General features: G+C 37.0%; 1 protein-coding gene across 1 annotated transcript in view; it reads right to left on the bottom strand.

Moving 5' to 3' along the window:
- Nucleotides 1-751: 751 nt before the first annotated feature.
- Nucleotides 752-22,262, bottom strand: part of LOC118579934 (metabotropic glutamate receptor 8) — a 670,399-nt gene continuing 648,888 nt past the window's right edge. The window contains exons 8-9 of the mRNA XM_036181754.1: nt 11,087-11,333; nt 752-1,326 (exon numbers count right to left, since the gene is read on the bottom strand). Coding sequence (XP_036037647.1) covers nt 1,277-1,326; nt 11,087-11,333 — 297 coding nt within the window. The 3' untranslated portion in view covers nt 752-1,276. The remainder of the gene's footprint in view (nt 1,327-11,086; nt 11,334-22,262) is intronic.

The following is a 22,262-nucleotide window of genomic DNA, read 5'->3' as shown; positions in this document are numbered from 1 at the left end:
CTGGGGTTGTGTGTAATAGGGGAACCCAGGACAAAAATGGTCACAGATTTCAAAGCCGTTAACAGATTCTTCTTATCTGCCCTGGCATGGTTTATTAGCACCAGATAGGCTTCCTGTTTTCTCTCCCTTTAATAATACTGTTTTATGAAGCAATGAATGTTTCCATTTGGAAAATAAGAATTCATTGACATGTTATCTGAACTGTGGTTTCTTTAATGATACCAAGGAAATAAATATGCTAATGCAGAGTTTTGAATAATGACCTGGGTAAGGCCCATTATTCTACTGATTTTGGTGTCTGTTAGGCCCAGGTGAGAGAAGGTTAACATCACATAGCAGGGAATATTTCAGTGTGCAAAGGTTTTTAATTAGAAGTAATATGAAGCAATTTGGTCATATGGTGATATATTTTTTTCTGCAACAATTTTCATGATATAGTCTCCAAGGGAAAGTTTAACTCACTATCTGTCAATTATTACAATTTAAAGAAATTTATACCAAGCTACAACTTGATTCTTCATAAGATATTCATTATGAAAATCCATTACAGGACTCAAAGGTATTTACAAAATCTTATACAAGTGATACCTTTTCATAGAGCAATAAAATTCTCCTCATAAACACAAATAATCCAAACCATGTTCCTGAAGGAGGTAGTAGTAACATGGGATAAGGCAAGGACCTAAGAACAATGCAAGTGCCACTGGAAAGAAGACAGTACCCTAATTTTAAAACTGCAACGAAACAACGCTCAACATTTGCAAAACATTCCTTTATTATTAGAAATAAATTATTTGTATAAAAATTGCATGCGTCAATCATTGCATTTATTTTGGAGCACAACCCAGGGCTTCAATCCGGTCAGCCATTACAAGAAACAGACTCAGAGTCTTATACAAGTTGAACAGTGTGGGACAGGAACAGGAGTTCTCACAATCACAGAGAAATACTTACAAGAAGAACATCAGACATGGTTTATTTCAACAGCATTTTTTTTTCACAAGCTAACATTAGTTTTCCTTTTGAAAAATTTTTTTAATGCTCACAAGTAAGCAATACTTTAGCTTGACACTCAATGGTTGTATTGTATAAAATTGGTTTCTTTGCTCCTCAATATTGATACTTTTGGCTCATGGCTAATTTTGTTCCTTACAAGACTATTGATCTGATTGATTGTAGTCTATAGAGATCTCCAGGAGCATTTTTTTTTTTGCAGTCTCATGTTCAATATTTAAGAACACACACCACCTTTCTTCAGATAGTGTCATCTTCCTGTTCAGATTGAATGATTGCTGTAGCTGATATATGTTGTCTTAGTAGAGGAAGCTGTTAAAAAAAAAATAGGCCAAGTTAATAGTGCATAATAATCACTTTGCTGATATAATTTCAAAATTCAAATTCTGCTAGGGCTGTCTAATGATAATGTTTTGTAACATGTTACTTAGTATTTTAAATCATTCAGTAGAAATTCAATGAAAAATTCAGCCAAATTGTTAATCCACAAAGTCCCCAGTCCAGTGTGTTAACACGGATAGTTAACAGACAAATGAATACAAAAAATGCTAATTATTAGAAAACTTCAGTAAAATCTTATTTACACACTACCATAACAAATCAAATTTTCATACACATAAAAAGAAAGAAGACACTGATAAACTACAAAACAGACATTTAAAAAAACTACCAGACTAAATCAAAGATTTTAATCACTTCAGCCAATTGTATAATCCAATGTTTATAATTATTTGTACCTTGACAATGTATATTTTCCATTTAAAAATTAACAATAATCTCAGACTTTAGAAATCAACAAACCAAAATGTCAAGTACACGTAACTTTTAGCTAAATATTGACACAGTCAATAGATATTTGTGGCTTTTTAAAATTTTTAACTAAGGTATACATAGAAATAAAATCTCAAAGGATGAAATTAATATTTAACTCTACCATTACCAACTTGCTATGAAACAATACTCATTGTTGTAAGACTATTAGAAAGATACAAATAATAAAATATTCTGTCAAATTTACACTCATGCTGATGCTTTCAGAGAATACAAAACTAAATACAAATAATTGCATAATTCAAACATATAATTATTGTGTAAAAATGTTCAAAATTTTTACCTACTTTAAGTTAAATACTAGAATAATTATTTAAAAACTGAAACATGTATTTCAATGCCTTAATTTAATTCAGAATGAAAATATTCATAAACAATTTATTTTAATTGTGTAAACTGAGCACTGCTAGAAATCATAAAGCTGTTCTTTAAACATACTGGACAATCAGATTTATCCCTCTGAAATTCTGAACACCTTATTTTTGTGCAAAGTGAGGTACAGTGATTTTTATATTGGCTTACTTTTAATTCTCATGTCTCAATTCATATAATGCTTTTTGTGCTTCTAGATTTCTCTAAGTAAACAAATTCTAATCATTTTTTTTTGTATGAGTGTGTGTGTGTGTGTGTTTCTGGTAGATTTTAATTAGTTCCTTGTAGCTGAGATGAAGGAAATCTGTCATAAGTTATAAAAGTGTCAGTAGAAGTGTCACTGAACTTTCTGGGCTATTTAGCATTGTCAGAAATATCTGAAAGTGTAGGAAACCTCTGCTAAATATGTAGACTGAAAGAAGGAAAAGACACCATCAGGCATGCTAAAGTGGAAGGGGCGAATCTCACTGTGCCCTACCCCTAAGTAAGGAACTACAGGAATCTAAGAAATGCTGAAATCAGGAGAAGTGGTCACTCCTCAGGAAGAGCACACCAATTGGTTATTCAACATGAAATGCTCTGTTCCGAATATACGTGTGTGCGTGTGTGTGTGTGTGTGTGTGTGTGTGTGTGTGTGTGTGTGTGGTGTGAGTGTGTATACAAGTAACATAATGATAAAATGATAAAAAAAAATGAGGCCATGGGATGGAAGAAAGCAAGGAGAGTACAGGAGAGGCTTGGAGGGAGGAAGGGGAAAAACTATGTAATTATACTTTAAGGCACTTTGCTCAGCCTGGAAGGAGGGGGCTGGACCTGCCTGTACTGAATCCACCAGGTTGAATTGAATCCCCAGGGGAGTCTTGGCCCTGGAGGAGATGGGAATGAAGGGGAGGGGCTGGGGGGAAGGTGGGGGTGGGGGTAAGAGGGGGGAGGACAGGGGACCCCATAGCTGATGTGTAAAATTAAAACACAATTATCCATATAAAAATAAAATAAATATATTTTTAAAAAATTTAAAAGGGGGAAATCACAGCTATAAAAGGGAAAAATAACCTTAAGCAGTATAGCTTTCTAAAGATAGTACTCAACATGGGTGACTGCGATCAGGTGGCCTTTAAGGATCATTGTAACCAAGAGGGTTTTTCACAAATCAAGAATTCATACTTTATTCTCTTAAGTGATTTTGAACAATATTTGGAACTAAAGCATTAAAAGCAATTTCTAGGGATAAAAAATAATGTACAATCATGTGGAGCCTCATTTTGAGACTATGATTCACAGAAAAATAATGTTATTTTTTTTCCACTGACAAGAATAAAGCAAATCAAATTCTGGAAACAAATACTTCAGTCAATATGAAAGCAAAAATTAAAATTAAAATTAATACAGATTTAAAATAAATATAGGAAAAGCTCCAATATGGCCTTACTGGACAGGGAACCTCCAAAGATGCTACTGTGTTTGTTTTCTTTTGGCTGTCTCCTGCTGAGCATGTGGCCAGATCTTAAGAGTAGTTTCTTTCCCTAGTGAGACTCCTTTGGCGAAAACTGAATTTTCATTTACAAGTGGTTATCAATAGCTTCTGGGTTAAAGATGGAGGCATGTGTCCAGGTCTCCTTTCATCTCTAGGGTCCCATCTGGTGCAGATCTGTGCAAGACCTGCACCTGCCTCCTCAGTCTCTGTGAGTTCACATGTGCACTGACCAGGTTGATTTAGAGGCCTTTGTTTTCTTGGTGGCTTCCATCCCCTCTAGCTTTTACACTCTTTCCCCATTCTCTTCCCAAGGATTTTCTGAGCTCTGAGGAGAGATATGTGATGGAGATATTCCATTTAGGGCTGAGGATTCCAGGGTTTCTAATTTTTTGCACAATGTTTGTGTGCCTCTGTGTTTGCTCCCAACTGCTGAAGGAGGAACCAACTCTGATGATGGCTGAGCAAGGCACTGATCTATGAATACAGCAGAATGTCATTAAGAGTCATTTCTTTGCTACTTTTTTAACAGTATTATTTAGTTTACACTAGGTCCCTAGGCCAGTGTGTGTGTGTGTGTGTGTGTGTGTGTGTGTGTGTGTGTGTGTGTGTATGTGTGTTTATATATGTGTGTATACAACTGTTTTCCTCTCTTTTTACCCTATAGATCTTTGCATACATATTATGGCTTCCAGTTTAATATTTTTGTGGGATTTTTGAATGTGGAAATGAATGGGTCTCTGCATTGTTATCTGTTTCTTGTGTCTTTTAATAGTCTCTTTTCCTTCTGTTTGTTTTGTTCAATTCCAGTATCTTAGTTTTTATTCTGTATTATTGTTTTATTTTGTGATATCTTATTTTTATTTCATTATCCTTCAGAAGCCTGTGTGTTTTCTACTAAGAGACAGAAAGGGGGTGGGGATCCAGACAGGAAAGGATTGGGGAAGGAACTAAAGGAGTGGAGAAGGGAATCCATAATGAGAGTATATGATAAAAGTAAAATATACTTTCAGTAAAAGGAAACATAAAGAAAGCAACAATCAGGGATCACTCTGACTGTCAGATAAGTTCCATAAATCACTATTTCAGAATTGTTATGGATTAAAAACAGATTAAAGACATGAAGATGAGCTACTAGGGGAAATGTGTTGATAATGTTCACACATGTATATATGCTCTGTTGAAAACAAGTTTTAAACTGGGCAATGGTAAACTTTCTTGGTTTGGCACACTATGTCCACAGGCTTAAGAAATGACAACTGCTGCCATTACTTACTAATGAACGTGTCTTACTTACTAATGAATGTATCATAGCAATACCAGCAGAGCAGTGACAAGGTGATGGGGAGAATCTTGTATATATAAACGTTGTTTCCACTTCCCTGTCTGTTCTGAAATAATGGGATGTTTTGTTATAGAAACACAGTGTTATGAAAAATCAGGAAATTAGTTTGCTTTCTAATGTCACACTCCTTAAAATTACTATATGGAGTTCTGAAATTTTAATTGTATGACATAGAAGTCTGGGATGGGATCTGCCATTTACTTTTAAAATGAGTCTTCTGTGGCTGGAGAGAATGTTTGGTGCTTAAGAATACTCACTGACTTTAAAGGCATGGGTGGAACTAGAAAACATCCCCAGTGAGGTAACCCCACCCAGAAAGACAAATATTGTATGAACTCATAACAATGTTACAATCCACACACCTAGAGAAGCTAAGCAACAAGGAGGGCTCAAGGTGGGGACACACGAATCTAATCTCACTGTGAAGGGGAAATAGAATAGACTTGGCCTCTAGACAGGGAGAGGGGTCTGGATGGGGGATGGGGGTGTGAACAGGTGGGATCAGGTGGGGGAAGGATGGAGGGAGTACTGCCAGAGACAACTGGAATTGGGGGCATCTCTGGGATAAACTAGAAAACCAGTGCAAGGGAAACTCCCAGAAATCTGAGTGTGACCCTAGCTAAGACTCCAAGCAATAGGGGATATGGAGCCTGAACTGGCCATCTCCTGTACCAGGCAAGACTTCCAGTGAAGGTATTAGGACACCAAGTGAGTCCCAAAACCTTCAATATACAATTTGTCTTGCCTACAAGATGTGCTGGGGTAAAGGTGGCAGAGAAATTGAGGGGGTGACCAACTAATGACTGGCCCATCTCAAGACTCATACGTTGAGAGGGAGCCCATCCCTGAGGGTCAAAACCCAGAGGTAGGATAGCCCAGAGACCTGGGATAGAACCAAACAGGACTGGCAAACAAACAAACATAAATAAGTAAATAGTCAATGAAATGATTCCTAATGATATTCTGCTATGCTCATAGATTGGTGCCTAGCCCAACTGTCATCAGAGAGGCTTCAAGCAGCAACTGGTGGAAACAGATTCACAGACCCACAGCCAAACATCAGGCAGAGCTCGGGGAATCTGCTGAAAAGAGGGAGGAAGGATTGTAGGAGCCAGTATGGTCAGGAACACCACAAGAAATCCCACAGAATCAACTAAGCTGCGCTCATAAGGGACTCACAGTGACTGAACGGATTGGGGAGCCTGCATGGAACTGACCTAGGCCCTCTGCATATATGTGATAGTTGTGTAACTTTGTCTTCCTGTGGGACTCCTAACAGTGGGAACAGGGGCTGTTTCTGACTCTGTTGCATGCATTTGGGACCCCTTCCTCCTTCTAGGTTGTCTTGTCCAGCCTTAAAAGAAGAGAAGAGATGCCTAGTCTCACTGCAACTTGATACACTATGGCTGGCTGATATCCATGGGAACCCTGCCCTTTTCTAAAGAGAAACAGAGAAGGAGCAAATGTGGGGTGGGGTGGGGGGGTGAGGACACACACTGGGAGAAGAGGAGGGAGGAGAAACTGTAGTCAAGATGTAAAAACAAAACTAATTAATTAATTAATTAATTAAAAATAAAGAAAAAACAGAAAATCAGTTCAATGAAATCCTAAAAAACAAAAACAAATACAAAAAAATATACAAAAAATTCCAAAGGACTTCTGCTAAAATCCACACAGGCATCCTCAAGTTTGCAGCTTGCTGCATGGGGACCTTGGGTTCTTTGGAGAACTCTTGGTCAACAGCCCAGCTGTGGATGGGGTCTTCCTGCTGTACACACCTTCCTGCAGTCATCCCCATACCCAAGTTAAGCCCTGGTGATCTGGGATAGTTAGCAGGCATGGGAAGGTCAGTACACAAAGCTTGGTTATTGGTATGAAGAACATGCCCCCACCCCAGGATCCACTAGGTATGGCTTCAAACAAATATACACACTTGCCGACATTAGTAGCATAAACACATAATCTCTAAAATAGGCAATGTTAAGTCTCTGGCATAAAATGAGGGTATGAGAGTAACTGTTTACAATCTCTACAACCCTTCAGCTTGCAAACTCTGTCAGAAAATATCCAAAGGAAAAGCTCTTTCTTAACAGTGGATACTTGTCTTGTTCCAGGCTAGTTGGAATGCTATAACCACGAATGGGTTTTGAGGGGCACAGGCCTGTCCCCACAGGAGTCAGGGAGAGGAAAAGGGACAGGACCACAGTCCTTGGGTAGCCCTGCATGCACAGGACAGTGTCTTGTCACCTACCCTACAGAACTGAACCAATTATGGCATGACTACTGAGGCCTGCAGTCCTGTCACCAATCCAGGGCTTGCAAATCCCCGAATTATTTATTCAGGCATTTACAGCTCCTTGGTATTGATTAGCACACACAGGATAAGAAAACAATAAAAACCATTTTTCTCATTTCTTTCAATTGTTCTGTGTGGTAACTTTATTATACATATGCTCAAAATAAGCTGGCAATAAAGTTGGATTTAAAAAAAAAAGAACTTACTTCCAGGACCTGAATTTAGTTCTCAGTATCTATTTCAGGCAGCTTACAACCATCTCTGACTTCATCTCCAGGGGATCTGAGGCCATCTTCTGAACTCTACAGGCACCCTGACTCACACACAGCACCCACTCACACTTATTTACATATACAAACACATACACATATATGCATATATATTAAATAAGTCTTAAAATGAGTTTTCTGAACACAAGAAGCTGTACCACATTGCATACATATGGATTATGTATGTATATATACATATCTATGCATATATATATATATATATATATATATATATATAATATTTAAATGTGTCACTATTTAGTCAGAATCAAAAATTCCAGCAACAGATTAGTAGCCACAGTTATCAAAATTCTCTCTTTACTAAAGTAAAGGGTGTGTGTGCTGAAATAATAGTTGTTCTTTATTTTAATTTCAAATACTGTTATATTACCACACCCCAAACTTTCATTCAGGCAGCAATTCCAATTAGGTTGAGCTATCTTTTCTGCTTTCCTTTATCTTCCAAATGTGAACTTTAACTCTTCCAGAATATAATAAGCTCACCCACCCCCAACAGCCTTAATGTTTGTGATCTTTCTTTCTTATTTTAGAGAAATGTATATAGGTTATAAAATTTCCACTTGGAAAATAACCAGTGTTTGAGACTTATTTAACAATACAAGGCTGGTGTTATTGACAGTAGGAATTTTACTTTCAGGGGAAACTATTTGTGCTTCAAGGGGTTGGAAAAGACTATTGATTTTTCCTCCCATCATGTTCCGTAGGTGGGCCTGGGATGATTGCTGTTTATTCCACAAAAATGTTAGCTGTTCCCATTTGAAATCCCATTTTGTCCTTTTCTGGATTGTCACAAAAATACAGGTAGAGCATCAAACTCTGGTGATTCATGTTCCCAGTGCCAACCTTGAACGAGCAGAGTGCAATGCCAACAGCAGCTAATTGACATCTGCCTAGGTTTTAAATCTCTATACTTATGCTTTCAAGTTGGAAAACAAAAAAATTCTGCCCCTAAATCACCAGCATTTTGCTAATATCCCTGTCATTGGTAAATCATTTATCTATCATGGGAGCTGATTATAGGCATTTGTTACTAACATCCGTCCTACTGTTTGCTCTTGCAGGTTCCCAAGGCTGCTCTTTGACAGAATGATGTCTGTGTAGGAAGAGTTCCTTTACTGATGACTGAGATTTTTATTAGATAATCTTCCCAGTCAAGATGGCTTCAGAGAAGGTTTAAGCCATTAAGGTGTTTTTTTTTTTTTTTTTTAATTTTTGTTTTAACATGTATGTATGTATGCATGTATTTGTTTGTTTACCTTTATCCATCCTGCCACCTCACCATCCCTTAAGCTTATAAATTTACTCAACATGTTTATTATATAGCAGAAATTATCTCTATGTAAGACGAATTGCTAAACGGTCTCAAAAAAAAAAACAAAAACAAAAAAACAGAAGCCAAATATTGGGGTAATTGCTGAAAGATCAGAGAAGCAGAACAAGCCACAGCCAACCTCACCTTACCAACTAATTCCTCAGCTGATCCTATTTCCAGGAATCCTCAGACTGAAGGCCTTTGAGTCCTTACCCTGAGGGTCTCAGTTGAACTGCTGCTAAAAGCCTTTTAATTCCTGGTCCTCACACCTCATACAGCTTTCTACTTTCCACCATCACATCCTGGGATTAAAAGCATGTGTCTTTACCAAGCAAAGACATGATATCTCAAGTGCTGGACTAAAGGCATGTGCCACCACACATGGCTGTGTTCCCAGTGTGGCCTTAAACTCTCAAAGATCTGGAGGGATCTCTACCTCCCGAGTGGTAGGGTGATAGGATTAAAAGCCTGTGCTACCACTGTCTTGTCTCTATGTTTAATATAGTGGCTGTTCTGTTTTCTAATCCCCAGGAAAGCTTTATTAGGGTGCACACTATATCAACTACATATCTATGCATAAAACATTACAATATGCAATGCTCACATAGATATCTTGATACCTTAACTCAGAGAAATTTTTGTCAATCCAGTGGAAACTATAAATTTCTTTAGTAATTAAGTCAAATGAAACAAAACCTTGGTCTTCTTTTGTATTTAATGTCTAACAGTAGTTTGAATGAAAATGGCCCCCATAGACTCAATGGGAATGCCATTATTAGAAGGTGTATCTTTGTTGAAGGAAGTGGCAGGCTTTGAGATTTTTAAATGCTTAAGCCAGTTGCAGTGGCTCATTCTCTCTGCCAGATGCCTACAGGTCAAGATAAAGAACTCTCAGCTCTTCAGCACCATGTCTTCCCCCTGTGCTACTGCGATTCCTGCCGTGATGACAATGAACTAAACCTCTGAACTGTAAGCCATCCCCAATCAAATGTTTTCTTTTAAGTTTCTATGGTCATGATGTCTCTTCACAGCAATAGAAATCCTAACTAAGACAATGTCTAAAGAATAGCAAGCAGGGAATAAAGCCTGAGAAAGGATTCTGGGGGGAAGGGAGTAATTTTGTTGCTGGATATTCTTATTTTCCTGAAATGGGGTCTTGTTACAGAGCCCAAGCCATAAATACACAATCTTCTTGACTCAATCCTCTTGACCCAATTGCATGGATTACAGATGTGTAACAGCAACAAAAACACTTGTCCTTAATTTTTATAGACTTATACTATGGCATTTCCAAAATAATTCTAGAGTAAGGACTTCACCTTCAATTTATTCCTCTTTAATTTGTTTATGCAATCAGATAATATTTTGTTATATTCTACTTTCTGAATCTTTACAATACAAATATCTAACTAGTCTAATGCTTTTTTATGCATACCAAGAAAGTCTTAATTAATAAAGTAAATTTAACTGGATTATCCTGGGTATCAGTGCACTGCTACCATATGATGATTCTGGGTCAAGTACAGAGCAAAGAAAAGTAGGTGAGGAAAGTGGTGAAAGGATTCTGTCTTCAGGGTCAGGAGGTTTCAAGGCTTATTTGAAATTAACATATTCAAGAAAGAAATTGAGGGAAAAAAAAGAAGAAGAAGAGAGAGCATGGAGAAACCAAGTAATTATGATGACGCCTTATAAAAGACAACTAACTCTTTTGTCATTTTCCCAAAGACTCAAACTACTTGTTATTTATTTGTGCAAGATCTGGAGTACCCCTTTCCACAAATATTACTGATAAATTAAAATAATATCCAATACTGAAGCAACAAATCTTGTACAATAGTTCCTAAGTTTCAAAAATGAATTTGCAAATGAAATTGCATCCCAAATGCTACCCACTATGATATCTCAACATAGAGTTAACTGCCATATTTTGATAAAGACCTCAAGTTGGTAGTTAGTATGCTGGGAACCACTACTTATCTGTAAACATTTAGTCCTCACCCAATGGCTCTGACTGTTGTGACAGACTCAGGGTCTGTACCATCATGCCCATAGAACTAGGTAGTACAGGTCCCAAGACTAGTAGAAGAATGTTCAACGTACATCTATTAGGAAGTGTTCCCGCTCTTGACCATCTGAAAGTCTACAGATGACTTACTGTTGGTTTCAAGACTCTCACAGAGTTCACTCTTCACCTCGCCATTTGGTCTGTCATTTCCTTTTTGTATCAGTTTGCTTTGCATGGTAGCAGCTGTTACCACAGCCTTGAAGCTTCTCTTGCGTTTTTGAACATTCTGCTCTGGATGAAAAATTATAATATAAACTTTGGGCATATAGAGCATTCCCAGAGACACTGAAGCACTTAAACTCATGGAGACAGTAAGTGTTGTTGTCTGGATGTACATCTGAAAAGAGGAAAAAAGAAAAGAAACATGGTTATAAAGTCTGACTAGTAGGAGGTAAAGCAAATAACACACTATTTTCTAAAATTATTCCTGTTTCTCTCCTATAGCTATATTGGAGATATTGGAGAATATTTGCTGAAATTGCCCTTGACTGTAGTCAAGTTTTGATTCTGACAAACTACAAGTAAAAATGAATGATTTTTTTATATTTTAAAATCCTCATGCTTAAAAACAAATTGGAGAAGGGTGGAGCTTATGTTACTTTGTATATGATAAATTGCATGAGGAAAGGGACAAAAGACAGTCAGACAAGAGACTCACACTTCCCCCACATACATCTTCTTGAAAGGGTACTAGTGGGCCAGATGACCATTCCAATACTTAAGCAAAGAGAGAAGTAGATGTAGTAAAGGCAGAGGCAGTATAGCAATCTAGGTCATCATGATACACATTGTTTATGGAACACCACGGTTCTCACGGCATTGTGTAATTCCAATCATTATATCTGGGAAAAATCATAAAAATGATAAAAGGGCTTGTTTTTTGTTTTTCATGTTTTTGTTTGTTTATTAACAGCCTGTCTAGAGAACACCTTCTGGGATTTCTCAAAGTTTATATTATGTCAAAATAAATATAGGAGCCTCAACAAAATGTGAAAGACCTCTTCCTGTGGCTATAGAGATGTCCCAGAGGTTAAGAATATTTGTAGTCCATGAGGAATACTCAGGGTCAATTCCCAGCACCAACATGGTAGAACATAACTGTCCACGAACCCAGTTCCAGGGGATGCAACACTCTTCACTGACTTCCATGCACACTAGGAACACATCTGGTACATAGACACACATGCACATAAAACACGTACCCCATAAAATATAATAAATATATATTTAAGAAAAAGAACTATTTCCTCCTTTCAGATGTCAGATATCTATTCTGGCAGTGGAGTCTCAGCAACATATTTGGAAAATCCTTCTCCTCTATTGATTCCTTGCTACATTTCACTATTGCTAATGCTTTGTTCTTGTGAGAAATTTAGAAAAAGTGAAGGAACATGAAATTGGAAAGGAGATATGTATGGGAGGGTGTCTGTGGAGACTTATGAAAGAAGTAGGTGGTGGATATCATCAAAACACATTGTATACTTGTTTGAAATTTTCAAAGAATAAATAAATAAATATCATAAAAAGGGAGTAAGCATGCAAAGGATGTGACAAAGTTTAAACTTCACCCACATATACTCTAAAGCCTCTTGAATTGATAATCATCAGGATCACCTCAGTCAGACTGTTGAGTTCATTCAAACTAAAAACAAGCAAAGAGAATCTAGAATGCAAGTAAATTCCACATGATATAAACTCACAAGGTGATTGGCTGGATTTTTAAATGTATCTTAATTAGTTAGCCTTCCTAAGGCTTACAGTATTCACCCAAATAGTCTTGCTGGTGAATTTTAATTGTCACGTTGGCACCATCTAGAATCACTGATATCAGAGCCTCATAGAGGGACTGTCTAAATCAGAGCACCCTGTTGACATATCTGTAGAAGACTGTCTTTATATTGTCAATTGTTGTGGGTAGAACCAGCTTACTACAGATAGCACCATTCCCTAGACAGGGCATCCTAGACCATATAAGTGTAGAGACAGGTCTGTACACAAGTAGAATATGCATTTTCTCTTGAATATTGATTGTGGACATGACTAGCTGATTCAAGTCCGTGCACTGACTTCCACACAATGATTGATTACAACCTAGAAAGGAAAATGTCTCAGCAAGCCTAAGTTTTAATTGTAGCTCCATCACAAATTTTGTGTGTGTGCATGTGCGTGCGTGTGTGTGTGTGTGTGTGTGTGTGTGTGTGTGTGCCTGTTTGTACGTGTTTGTGTGCCTGTGTGTATATGTGTGTGTTTGTGTACAGACAAGGGAGCAAGGGAGGAAGTTTGCAAAATCTGAGTTTGCTTCCCTGAGAAAAGCATCATCCATATCTGATGAATGGACAAATATATGATCTGGTTTTCCTCTGTGGCTTTTAGTTTGTTGTCTAGAAAATCACACTTACAGGATGTGTGGTGGTTTGAATATGTATGCCCCCCATAAACTCGTGGGTTTGAATGCTTGACTCAGGGAGTGGCACTATTAGAAGGTGTGGCCTTGTTCGAGTAAGTGTGACCTTGTTGCAGAAAGTGTGTCACTTTGTGGGACATGCTTTGAGGTCTCATGTATGCTCAAGCTATACCCAGTACATGTGGTCTCTCCTTTGGCTGCCTGCAGATCCATATGTAGGACTCCTTCTTCAGCACCTGTCTGCATGCATGCTGCCATGCTTTTTGCCATGACAATAATGGACTAAACCTCTGAAAGTGTAAGCCAGCCCAAATTGTTTCCTTTACAAGAGTTGCCGTGGTTCATAGTGTCTCTTCACAGCAATAGGAACCCTAAGACATAATGTTATTTAATAAAATAATATACCTTTGTTTTAAATAGAGCCACAAAATAGTAACTAAAAAATGTTACTCACCATACAACTTTGAATTTACAAAGATACTAACAAACCCTTCTTTCAGGTACAGTGATAAAATAGACAATCCATAGACAGCTGAATGAACCAGAGAGTTTTGGTAGTGATGAGCAGATAGTTATTTACTATTAGATGTCCAAGAAAATATCACTGTAATCTCACATTGATGGATGAAAAACACCTTTTTTAAATTCAACTTATTTGTTGATATTGAGATCTACATACCTAGAATACCATTTCCTTCTTGATGTGATAGGTCACTGAGTAAAGGAAGGGGATATATTAGCTCACACTAAACTCCAAGTTTATCAAGAGATACTGACAGTAACATTTTGTTAATAATTTTCTCTTTCTATTCTTAGCTCTTGACCCTACCTCCACCCTCTAAACTCCCATGACCAAAGAAGGGGAGTTGTTTTTTTCTTCATATCCTCTGATGGCCTGCTCTGTCCTCAGATTTCCAGGTTCCATCAATATTTTGAATCTGAAATAGACAGATGTACTGAAGTGGATGCAAGCACTCTCTGGAAAAGCCACAGAGGAGAAGCCAAAACAGGGTACTCAAATGTGACATCTGTTCCTAGAACCTATCACAGCCTTCTCTTCATTCTGAGTACATCATTTGCACACATCCAAGATCTCCTAAAAGTAGGTTATGACCTAGAATCCTAAAGAAAGAAGGGAGGGTATTCTAGGTCTCGGTGATAATGCTCAATCTTTTTCTTTCAAGAGCTACCTGAATACAGACCTCCATAGATGCCAACATCTCACCTGATACTTTTTCAAGTTCTTAGCAACTCAGGTAATCTATTCTGAGGGGAAAAAAGCAGCTTTTTGCTAACCCTCCTTCATTTCTCACACTGTAAACACTGGAAAATGCCACCCTCTCAAATCGGCTTCACATTTTTAGCTCTTTTTTAAATTACACACAAAAAACCCTGCAAGATAAAGTATTTCATTGTAAAACGTTAACATTCTATTTCTTCTTGGCCTTTTGCCTAAGAGCAATTGAAAAAATAGATATTCTCTTTTTAATTTACTTTAAAGCTTTCAATTGAAATAGAATTATGTCCTTTCCCCTAATTCCTTTCTTCCCTCTAGCCTGTCCCAGCTAACTTCTCTTGGTCCACATTCTCAAGTTAATAGCCTCTTTTCTTTTATTATATTTGTTACACAAACATTTATCTGTGTGTGTGTGTGTGTGTGTGTGTGTGTGTGTATGTGTATACATAAATGCATGAGCACACATATGCCTATATAGCTGTGAACAGTCTCTCCTAGAAATGGCTGAATAAATGCAACATGAAAAATAAATATTTATTATGCTTGAGTAAAATTCTAGGTTCTGCACATTCAAAGAATCATGTTAAAGTTGCACTCTGAGAAATATCACTGTCCTGGATGTTGTGAACCTATCAATAGGTTAGAGATGTCACTGTGATTTCACTAGAGAAGACACAGATGTTTTTTATTTGAATTATTTGCTGATCCTCATTACACCCTCTTTGGGATTAGGATGCATGTTTGTGAAATGGAGTGTCAAATCAAAGCCTCCAAATGCAGCACTGTGAATAAAGACTATCAGTGTACTGTTGGCCTGGGTCATGAAAAGGCTCTGAGTCTTTAAATTTGAACTACTGGTAATGGTAGTTATGAGCTATAGAAAAAGAAAAAACAAAAAAACACTGATCGAATGACAAGTAGAATATCAGCTTTGTTAAGAGCTGAACTGGTGTTTTTTGAGGAGGTTCAATATCCTTTAGATGTTTGTGCTGGTACACACTTGCAATTCCAGCAGTCAGGAGCTGAGGCAGAACGGTTGTGTGTTTCTGGCCATGGCCACAAGCAACATGACATCAATGCTAGGAGAGGCTAGTTACATAGAGAGACAGTGCTTCATAAAACCAAACCTGCCACTGACAATCATTAAGAATAAGGTCTCTTTACATTCAGAAGACAGATTGCCAGAACAGCAATCTTGTAAAGGAAATATTCATCCAGAGATCATTGCAATTCTTAACATCTTTGCACCAAACACAAGAGCAGCCAGGTTGATAAAAGAAACACCACTACAGCTTACAGCACATATTGACACTCAAACAATGATATTGAGAGTCTTTAATACCCCATTCTCATCAACAGACAGGACATCCAGACAAAAATTTAGCAGAGAAATGCTGGAGCTAACTGACATCATAAACCAAATGAACCTACAGAAATCTACAGAATACATCACCTAAAGACAAAACAATATACCTTCTTCTCAGCACCTCAGGAAGCTTTCTCTGAAACTGATCACATACTAAGACACAAAACAAATCTCAACAGATGAAAGGAAATTGAAATAACACACTGCATCTTATCTTACTACCACAGATTAAAGCTGGCTGTCAAGAACAGAAACAAGAGAAAGCTTACAAACTAATGAAAACTAAACAATTCACTACTCAATTAAAAATGGGGAAAATATGAATTCATAAAGAAATTAAAGGCTTTCTAGAATTAAATGAAAATGAAAATACAACCTACTCAAATTTATGGGACACAATAAAGGTGTTCTTTGAGGTAAGTTCACAGCACGAAGGTCTGTATTTTAAAAAAAATGGAGTGATCTACTAGTAACTTAATAGTACCCAGAAATCTCTAGAACAAAAAGAAGAAATCACACCCAAGAGGTATAATGTCAAGAAATAATCAAATTCATGGCTAAAATCAATAAAGTCAAACAAACAAACAAAAACAAGACATATAATTAATGAAACAAAGAGTTGGTTCTTTGAGAAAGTAATTAAGATTGACAAACCCTTGTCCAAATTAACTAAAAGGCAGAGAAAAGATCCAAGTTAACAAATTAGAGATGAAAAGGCAGACATAACAATAGACACTGAGGAAATCTGAAAATTCATAATGACATATTTGCTAAACCTGTAATCTGCCAAATTGGCAGTTTTTTCCATATATAACCTACCAAAATTGAATTAAAGTCACATAGGTAATTTAAATAGACCTATAACCCCTAGAGAAATAGAAACAATAATTAAATGTCTAACAACCAAAGAAGCCCAAGGCCAGATGGCTTTCAGAGTAGACAATCATGGTTGAAAAAAGATGCTGAAGGTATCACCATCCCTAATTTCAAAGTATACTACAGAGTTATATTAAAAACAAATCAGTGTGGTATTGACAAAAAAAGAAAAACAGATACATTGATCATTGTTATAAAATTGAAGACCCAGAATAAGTTGATCTACCTATGGACACTTCATCTTTGATAAAGAAACCAGAAATACACACTGGGAAAAAGACAGCATCTTCAACAAATGGTGCTGGTTAATCTGTATGACGGTATGTACAGGAATCAAAATAGATCAATACTTATAACCCTACACAAAATTCATCTCTAAATGGATCAAAGGCCTCAACATAAAATCAGATACCCTGAACCTGATACAAAAGACTGTAAGGAATAGCCTTGAACTCATTGGCACAGGTTATTAGTACAGCCACTAAGATCAACAATTAATAAATGGGACCTAATTGAAACTGAAAACTTCTGCAAGGAAAAGGACATGATCTTTCTGACAAAGTCCAAGTCTACGGAATGGAAAATGGTTTTTACCAACCTTGTATCCAAGAGATGGGTATTATCCAAAATATATAAAGATCCAAAGATCTAGATATTAAGAAGAAAGTACCCCAATTTAAAAATGAGGCACAAATCTAAATGGACAACTCTGAAAACTGCAATGCAAATGTCTGAGACACACTTTTTTTTTTTAAGTAGCAATACAATGACTCCTAATGAAAGTCTGCTAGATTCATAGATCAGTGCCTTAGACTCATATATCAGTGCCTTGCTCAGCCATCATCAAAAGAAGTTTCATCTTGTAGAAGATAGGAACAAGACAGAGACCCACTGCCAGACAGTGTGCAGGGAGTGCCTTGAAACACTCATCCCTAAACAGGATGTCTCTATGAAATCCTTCCCCTCAGGGCTCAAGGATCCTTTGTAAAAGAGGATGTGGAAAGAGTGTAGGAGCCAGAGGGGACAGAGGACACCCAGGAAATAAAGCCTTCTAAACACAACAGGATCTAAGTACATATGAAATCACAGAAACTGAGGCAGCATGCACAGCTGGCACTTGCAGGCGTCAGCACTGATGAGGTCCTAAAGCTGAAAGGAAAAGAGGACATAAGCCTCCATCTCAAACCAGATGCTATTTTCAATCATAACTACTTGAAAAATCTCCAAGGAAATACCACTGGGGAAACAAACCACTTCTAAGGATAGGTTGAATGCCCAGCAATAGATGGCCAACAGAAAATGAACTCAATGGAATCTATGGAGGTTTATTGTCTCATTTTGTGGTGTTGGACTTTTTCATTTATCTTTATTTTATTTTTTTTCTCTACAGATCCTTTGCATACATATGATAGCTTCCAGTTTTATGTTTTCATGGGATTCTTGATTGTGCGAATGAGTGGGTCTCTGTGTCTATATCTGGTTGTTTTTTGTTTTTTGCATTTTCTTGGGCACTTTTTGTTTCTTTGTTTGTTTGTTTTGTACTATTCCAATATGCTTTTCTTTGTTTTATTTTATTTCATTTTATTATTATCCTTTAGAAGCCTGTTTATTTTTTAATGAGCTATAGAACAGGAGTAGATCTAGATGGGAGGAGAGAGGGAGTAACTGGGAAGAGTAGAAAGAGGAAAATATAATCAGGATATATTATACAAAAAAAATCTATTTTCAATAAAATAAAAAGCAGCAATATGTGACTACTCAACATAGAAATGAGAAAGAAGTTATAAATACAGGTACAAAATTAGATATTGAAATTAAATGTGCAAATTATGCATAACTTCATGCCTTTAACTATATGCATCTAGGAAAAAATGCATAATTGCTTAGGAATCCAGAGATAAGGGGTGGATCTGAAGTAGTCCAGGGTAGAAGCCAGAAAGAAAGTGTACTAACATTGTCCTTAGGCCAAGGAGTGAATTAACAGAAAGGATGTGCCCCAATCCTACTGCTTGCCCTTTGAGAAATTTGCACCAATGTTTTATTGTGGGCTTTGTCCTTATATCTGTAGGGTATTAGATTTCAAATGTGCAGAATCCTTTTGGAATTCAAGCTCCAAGTGCTCAGCAACAGATTGGCAGCAGGACTTTTGCTGGCTCCTTCCTCTAATACTCTCTAGTGCCTTGCTGCTATTTGAAAGGAAGAAAACCATGAAGTGTGTCCTCCTCCTGAGTACTGAAAGCACTAATGACTCTGACAATGCAGACCCCCTTTTCCTAAACCATCTCTGAAGAGCCTAGATATTTATTGTTTGGTCTATTAACTTTGATTAATCCTAAGGTGATGTGAGTTGGGAAGATTTAATGAACTCTATCAGAAAAGGCAGTGAATACAAAATAGCTATCCACATCCAACTCAGCCTCAAAGACTCATAATCCCATTTATGTTCTGAACCGTGATGAATTACATCTTTGACTCAACCACAACTCTACAGCACCCTGTCTTTTCTTAGATGTCTTGATCCTGGCATCCTAGGATTAACAGCACGACCATTTCTAAGTCGTTCTATACAATACCTCACTCTATGAAATCCTTATTTCAAATAAAAGAGCCTCTAGAACATACAGATGGATGTTTGAAAGTAAAAACACCCAGGTTTCTAAAGAGGAAACCCACAGACCTACAACTTTAGACTTTGTGTAACTGTCTAAAATGGTGCTGGATGAGAACAGCAAACATTTCATGGGAAGTAGTTCTGGAAAAAAATTTCAGGGGAATTAAAATTTCATGCAAATGTATAGTGACCTCCTTGAGTTGCCACACCTGGCCACAGTGAAGCCATGTCATTCACATCAGAGGATACAGCTGTATTGTGTATTCAACGCCTAAAATGGCACTATGGCTCTCATACTGAATTTGCAATTGTTAAGGCATTGCTGTCTTGTTTCAGAACAAGACATAGTATTTCAAATGGTTAAAAAGTCACGAACACCCAGGGTGCCATGTCCCAACCATTGAAAGGCACAGAATACATTTCTTACCGCTCAGGTTATAGAGAACACCTAAATGCCATATCCCTGTACTGTATGCTCCATGTTGTGAAAGAGAGTCTAGTCATTCTATAATCTGAAGGCTGCAATCCCTTGTCTAAAGTTAGCAGAGGAGGGTACCCTTGAAAAACCTAGAAGACTTCAAGATTCTCATCTGGGACACAAAGCAGCCACATAAAAGAGAAGAAAAGAGGAGGTTTCTATAGTTTTCCATGAAAAACTCTGCTGAGTGCCTTCCCACAAGATTTCAGCCAGACATCAGAACCATTTCCTTCAAGATATTCTTAAAGACATTCCAATTACAAGACTTGTGACCTATGAACCAAGATATTTACAAAGAATATACTAAGGGAAATGATGAACTATTAAACATTTAAATCTAGGAGAGTGAGCTCAACTACCTTCTCAACTTTCCCTCCTTTTCACAGAATGTAATTGGCTTCATCTGTATCCTGGCTGCATGTGATTCTTTTTGTTCCACACAGGCTTCTCAATATGATGTTCAAGGCTTAAATGGCAAGACCCATTGGCAATCCAATTAAGTGTTCCCTTCCCGGGGAATCCATGTTGGGTCTAGAGTAACACTGTAGTTACTCCTCCAATCATCAAAGCGTTCATAAAGGATGTTGATAGTTGTGGAGAAATTGATCAGAATGTAATAGATTTTCTCCAATCTCACCTGGCTTTGCTCACTTATAAAATCTGCCTTAGAGAGTTTGGGAACACCTATTCCTCAAAGACCCAGTTGGTATCTCCAGCTTCCTCTCTCTGTCCCCACCTAGTGGAAATCTTGGGCTCAAGCACATTTCCTCTACAGCTTTTCAAGGTGATGCAATTGGGGCCCTCTTGTTGAAATTGGCCCAAACACCCTGACATCTAAAACATCATAACCTTAATTGTAAAACCTCTTTAATCTTTTTTTTCCTGTACATGTTATCTTTTGGTTTTATTCTTTTGTGGTTCAGGTTCTGATTCTGGCAACATCTGCTTTCAACTCCAAAAGATGTATTAACTCTGTATCTGAGGGCATAAGAGCCATAGGCTGTCATTTACAGAGCTGCTTATTTCCAGTGATGTTGTTCTTTAGCTCATATTAAGCCTCAGTCTCACCATAGACTACATCTTAAATGTTGTACATTTTAGTACAATAAATTCTGTATAACATCCTTTTTGAGATGAAGCTGCATTTATTGCATCCTATTTTCCTTTAAGCCATCCTATTTTTCCCTTAAAATAAATATACGATGTTGTAGATGATTCTCCTGTGAAGAGTCTATACCCACACTTGTATGCATCTTATTTTCTTGGACTTGTCTTTTAAAAGCCTACACTTAACGTCCTTGATGTGTCTTACTCTCTTTTCAGTACCTCTTTCTCTTAAACTATATGCAAAAGCCTATTTTTAAATACCTTTATCAAATTCTGCCACTCAAGAAACAGACTATTATGCTCATAGACTTCAATAATATGAACACTGTTGCCCAGGACTGAGAAGTTAATACACTAAAGGTGTGGGCATTGCTTATTTCTTATCAAAGTGATTGACAAAGAGTCCACCATTGTACAAGAATTATTGGAAATTCAGACACAAATCTTTTCTAATAAAAATATTTGAAAGTTGAGGCTAAATGTGACTACTTTTCACTGTGGTAGGATGTGTGCTTTCCTAATAATGAAAATGCAAATATTGAATATCACTCATGTTTTCCTAGATAGTAAACAAATAAAACCAACTATTACCATCATAACTATTCTATACATTATGCTGCCAAGATTTCAATTACTTTATATTTAAAAGATCTTTTTAATTTGTGGGGGTTTTATGATAATTACCAACATCAGAAGAATATTTAGTCAAGTTTTCACTGAAGGCATTTTTGGTGAAGGCTCACTATTTCAGCTAAATAGCTAACTTAAGAAAACTTGTGGTTGGTATAAAGAGAATCATCGTATTTGCTATTATATGTAAAATACTTCTAATTCCACAAGTTAATTTACAAGCAGAATTATAGAGGGTAACCTGATCAGGAATTGGAGTGCCATCTATATGGCACTAACAAAACTCTTAGGTGTATGGCTAGGAAGTGCATGCATAAGTTATTTCATTGGCAAAATCGGTATAGAAGGTTCTAGATATTTGAAATACTAATGTTTTAGTTTTCAGACAGATTGAGACCAAATGAAACTTTGAATTACCACAGAGAAACTATTGAGTATTCTTTACTCTAATGTTATAGGATAAGCTATTTTAAACCTTACACTTTTCCCCATTTTGTTATGTTATGAAGAAATATTTAAAGTATAGTAACTTATGAAGGAAAAAAATTAGCAAGAAA

The sequence above is a fragment of the Onychomys torridus genome, chromosome 3 (genome assembly GCF_903995425.1).
Source record: "Onychomys torridus chromosome 3, mOncTor1.1, whole genome shotgun sequence".
NCBI classification, from domain to species: domain Eukaryota; kingdom Metazoa; phylum Chordata; class Mammalia; order Rodentia; family Cricetidae; genus Onychomys; species Onychomys torridus.
This window is presented reverse-complemented; position numbering and strand designations above follow the sequence as displayed.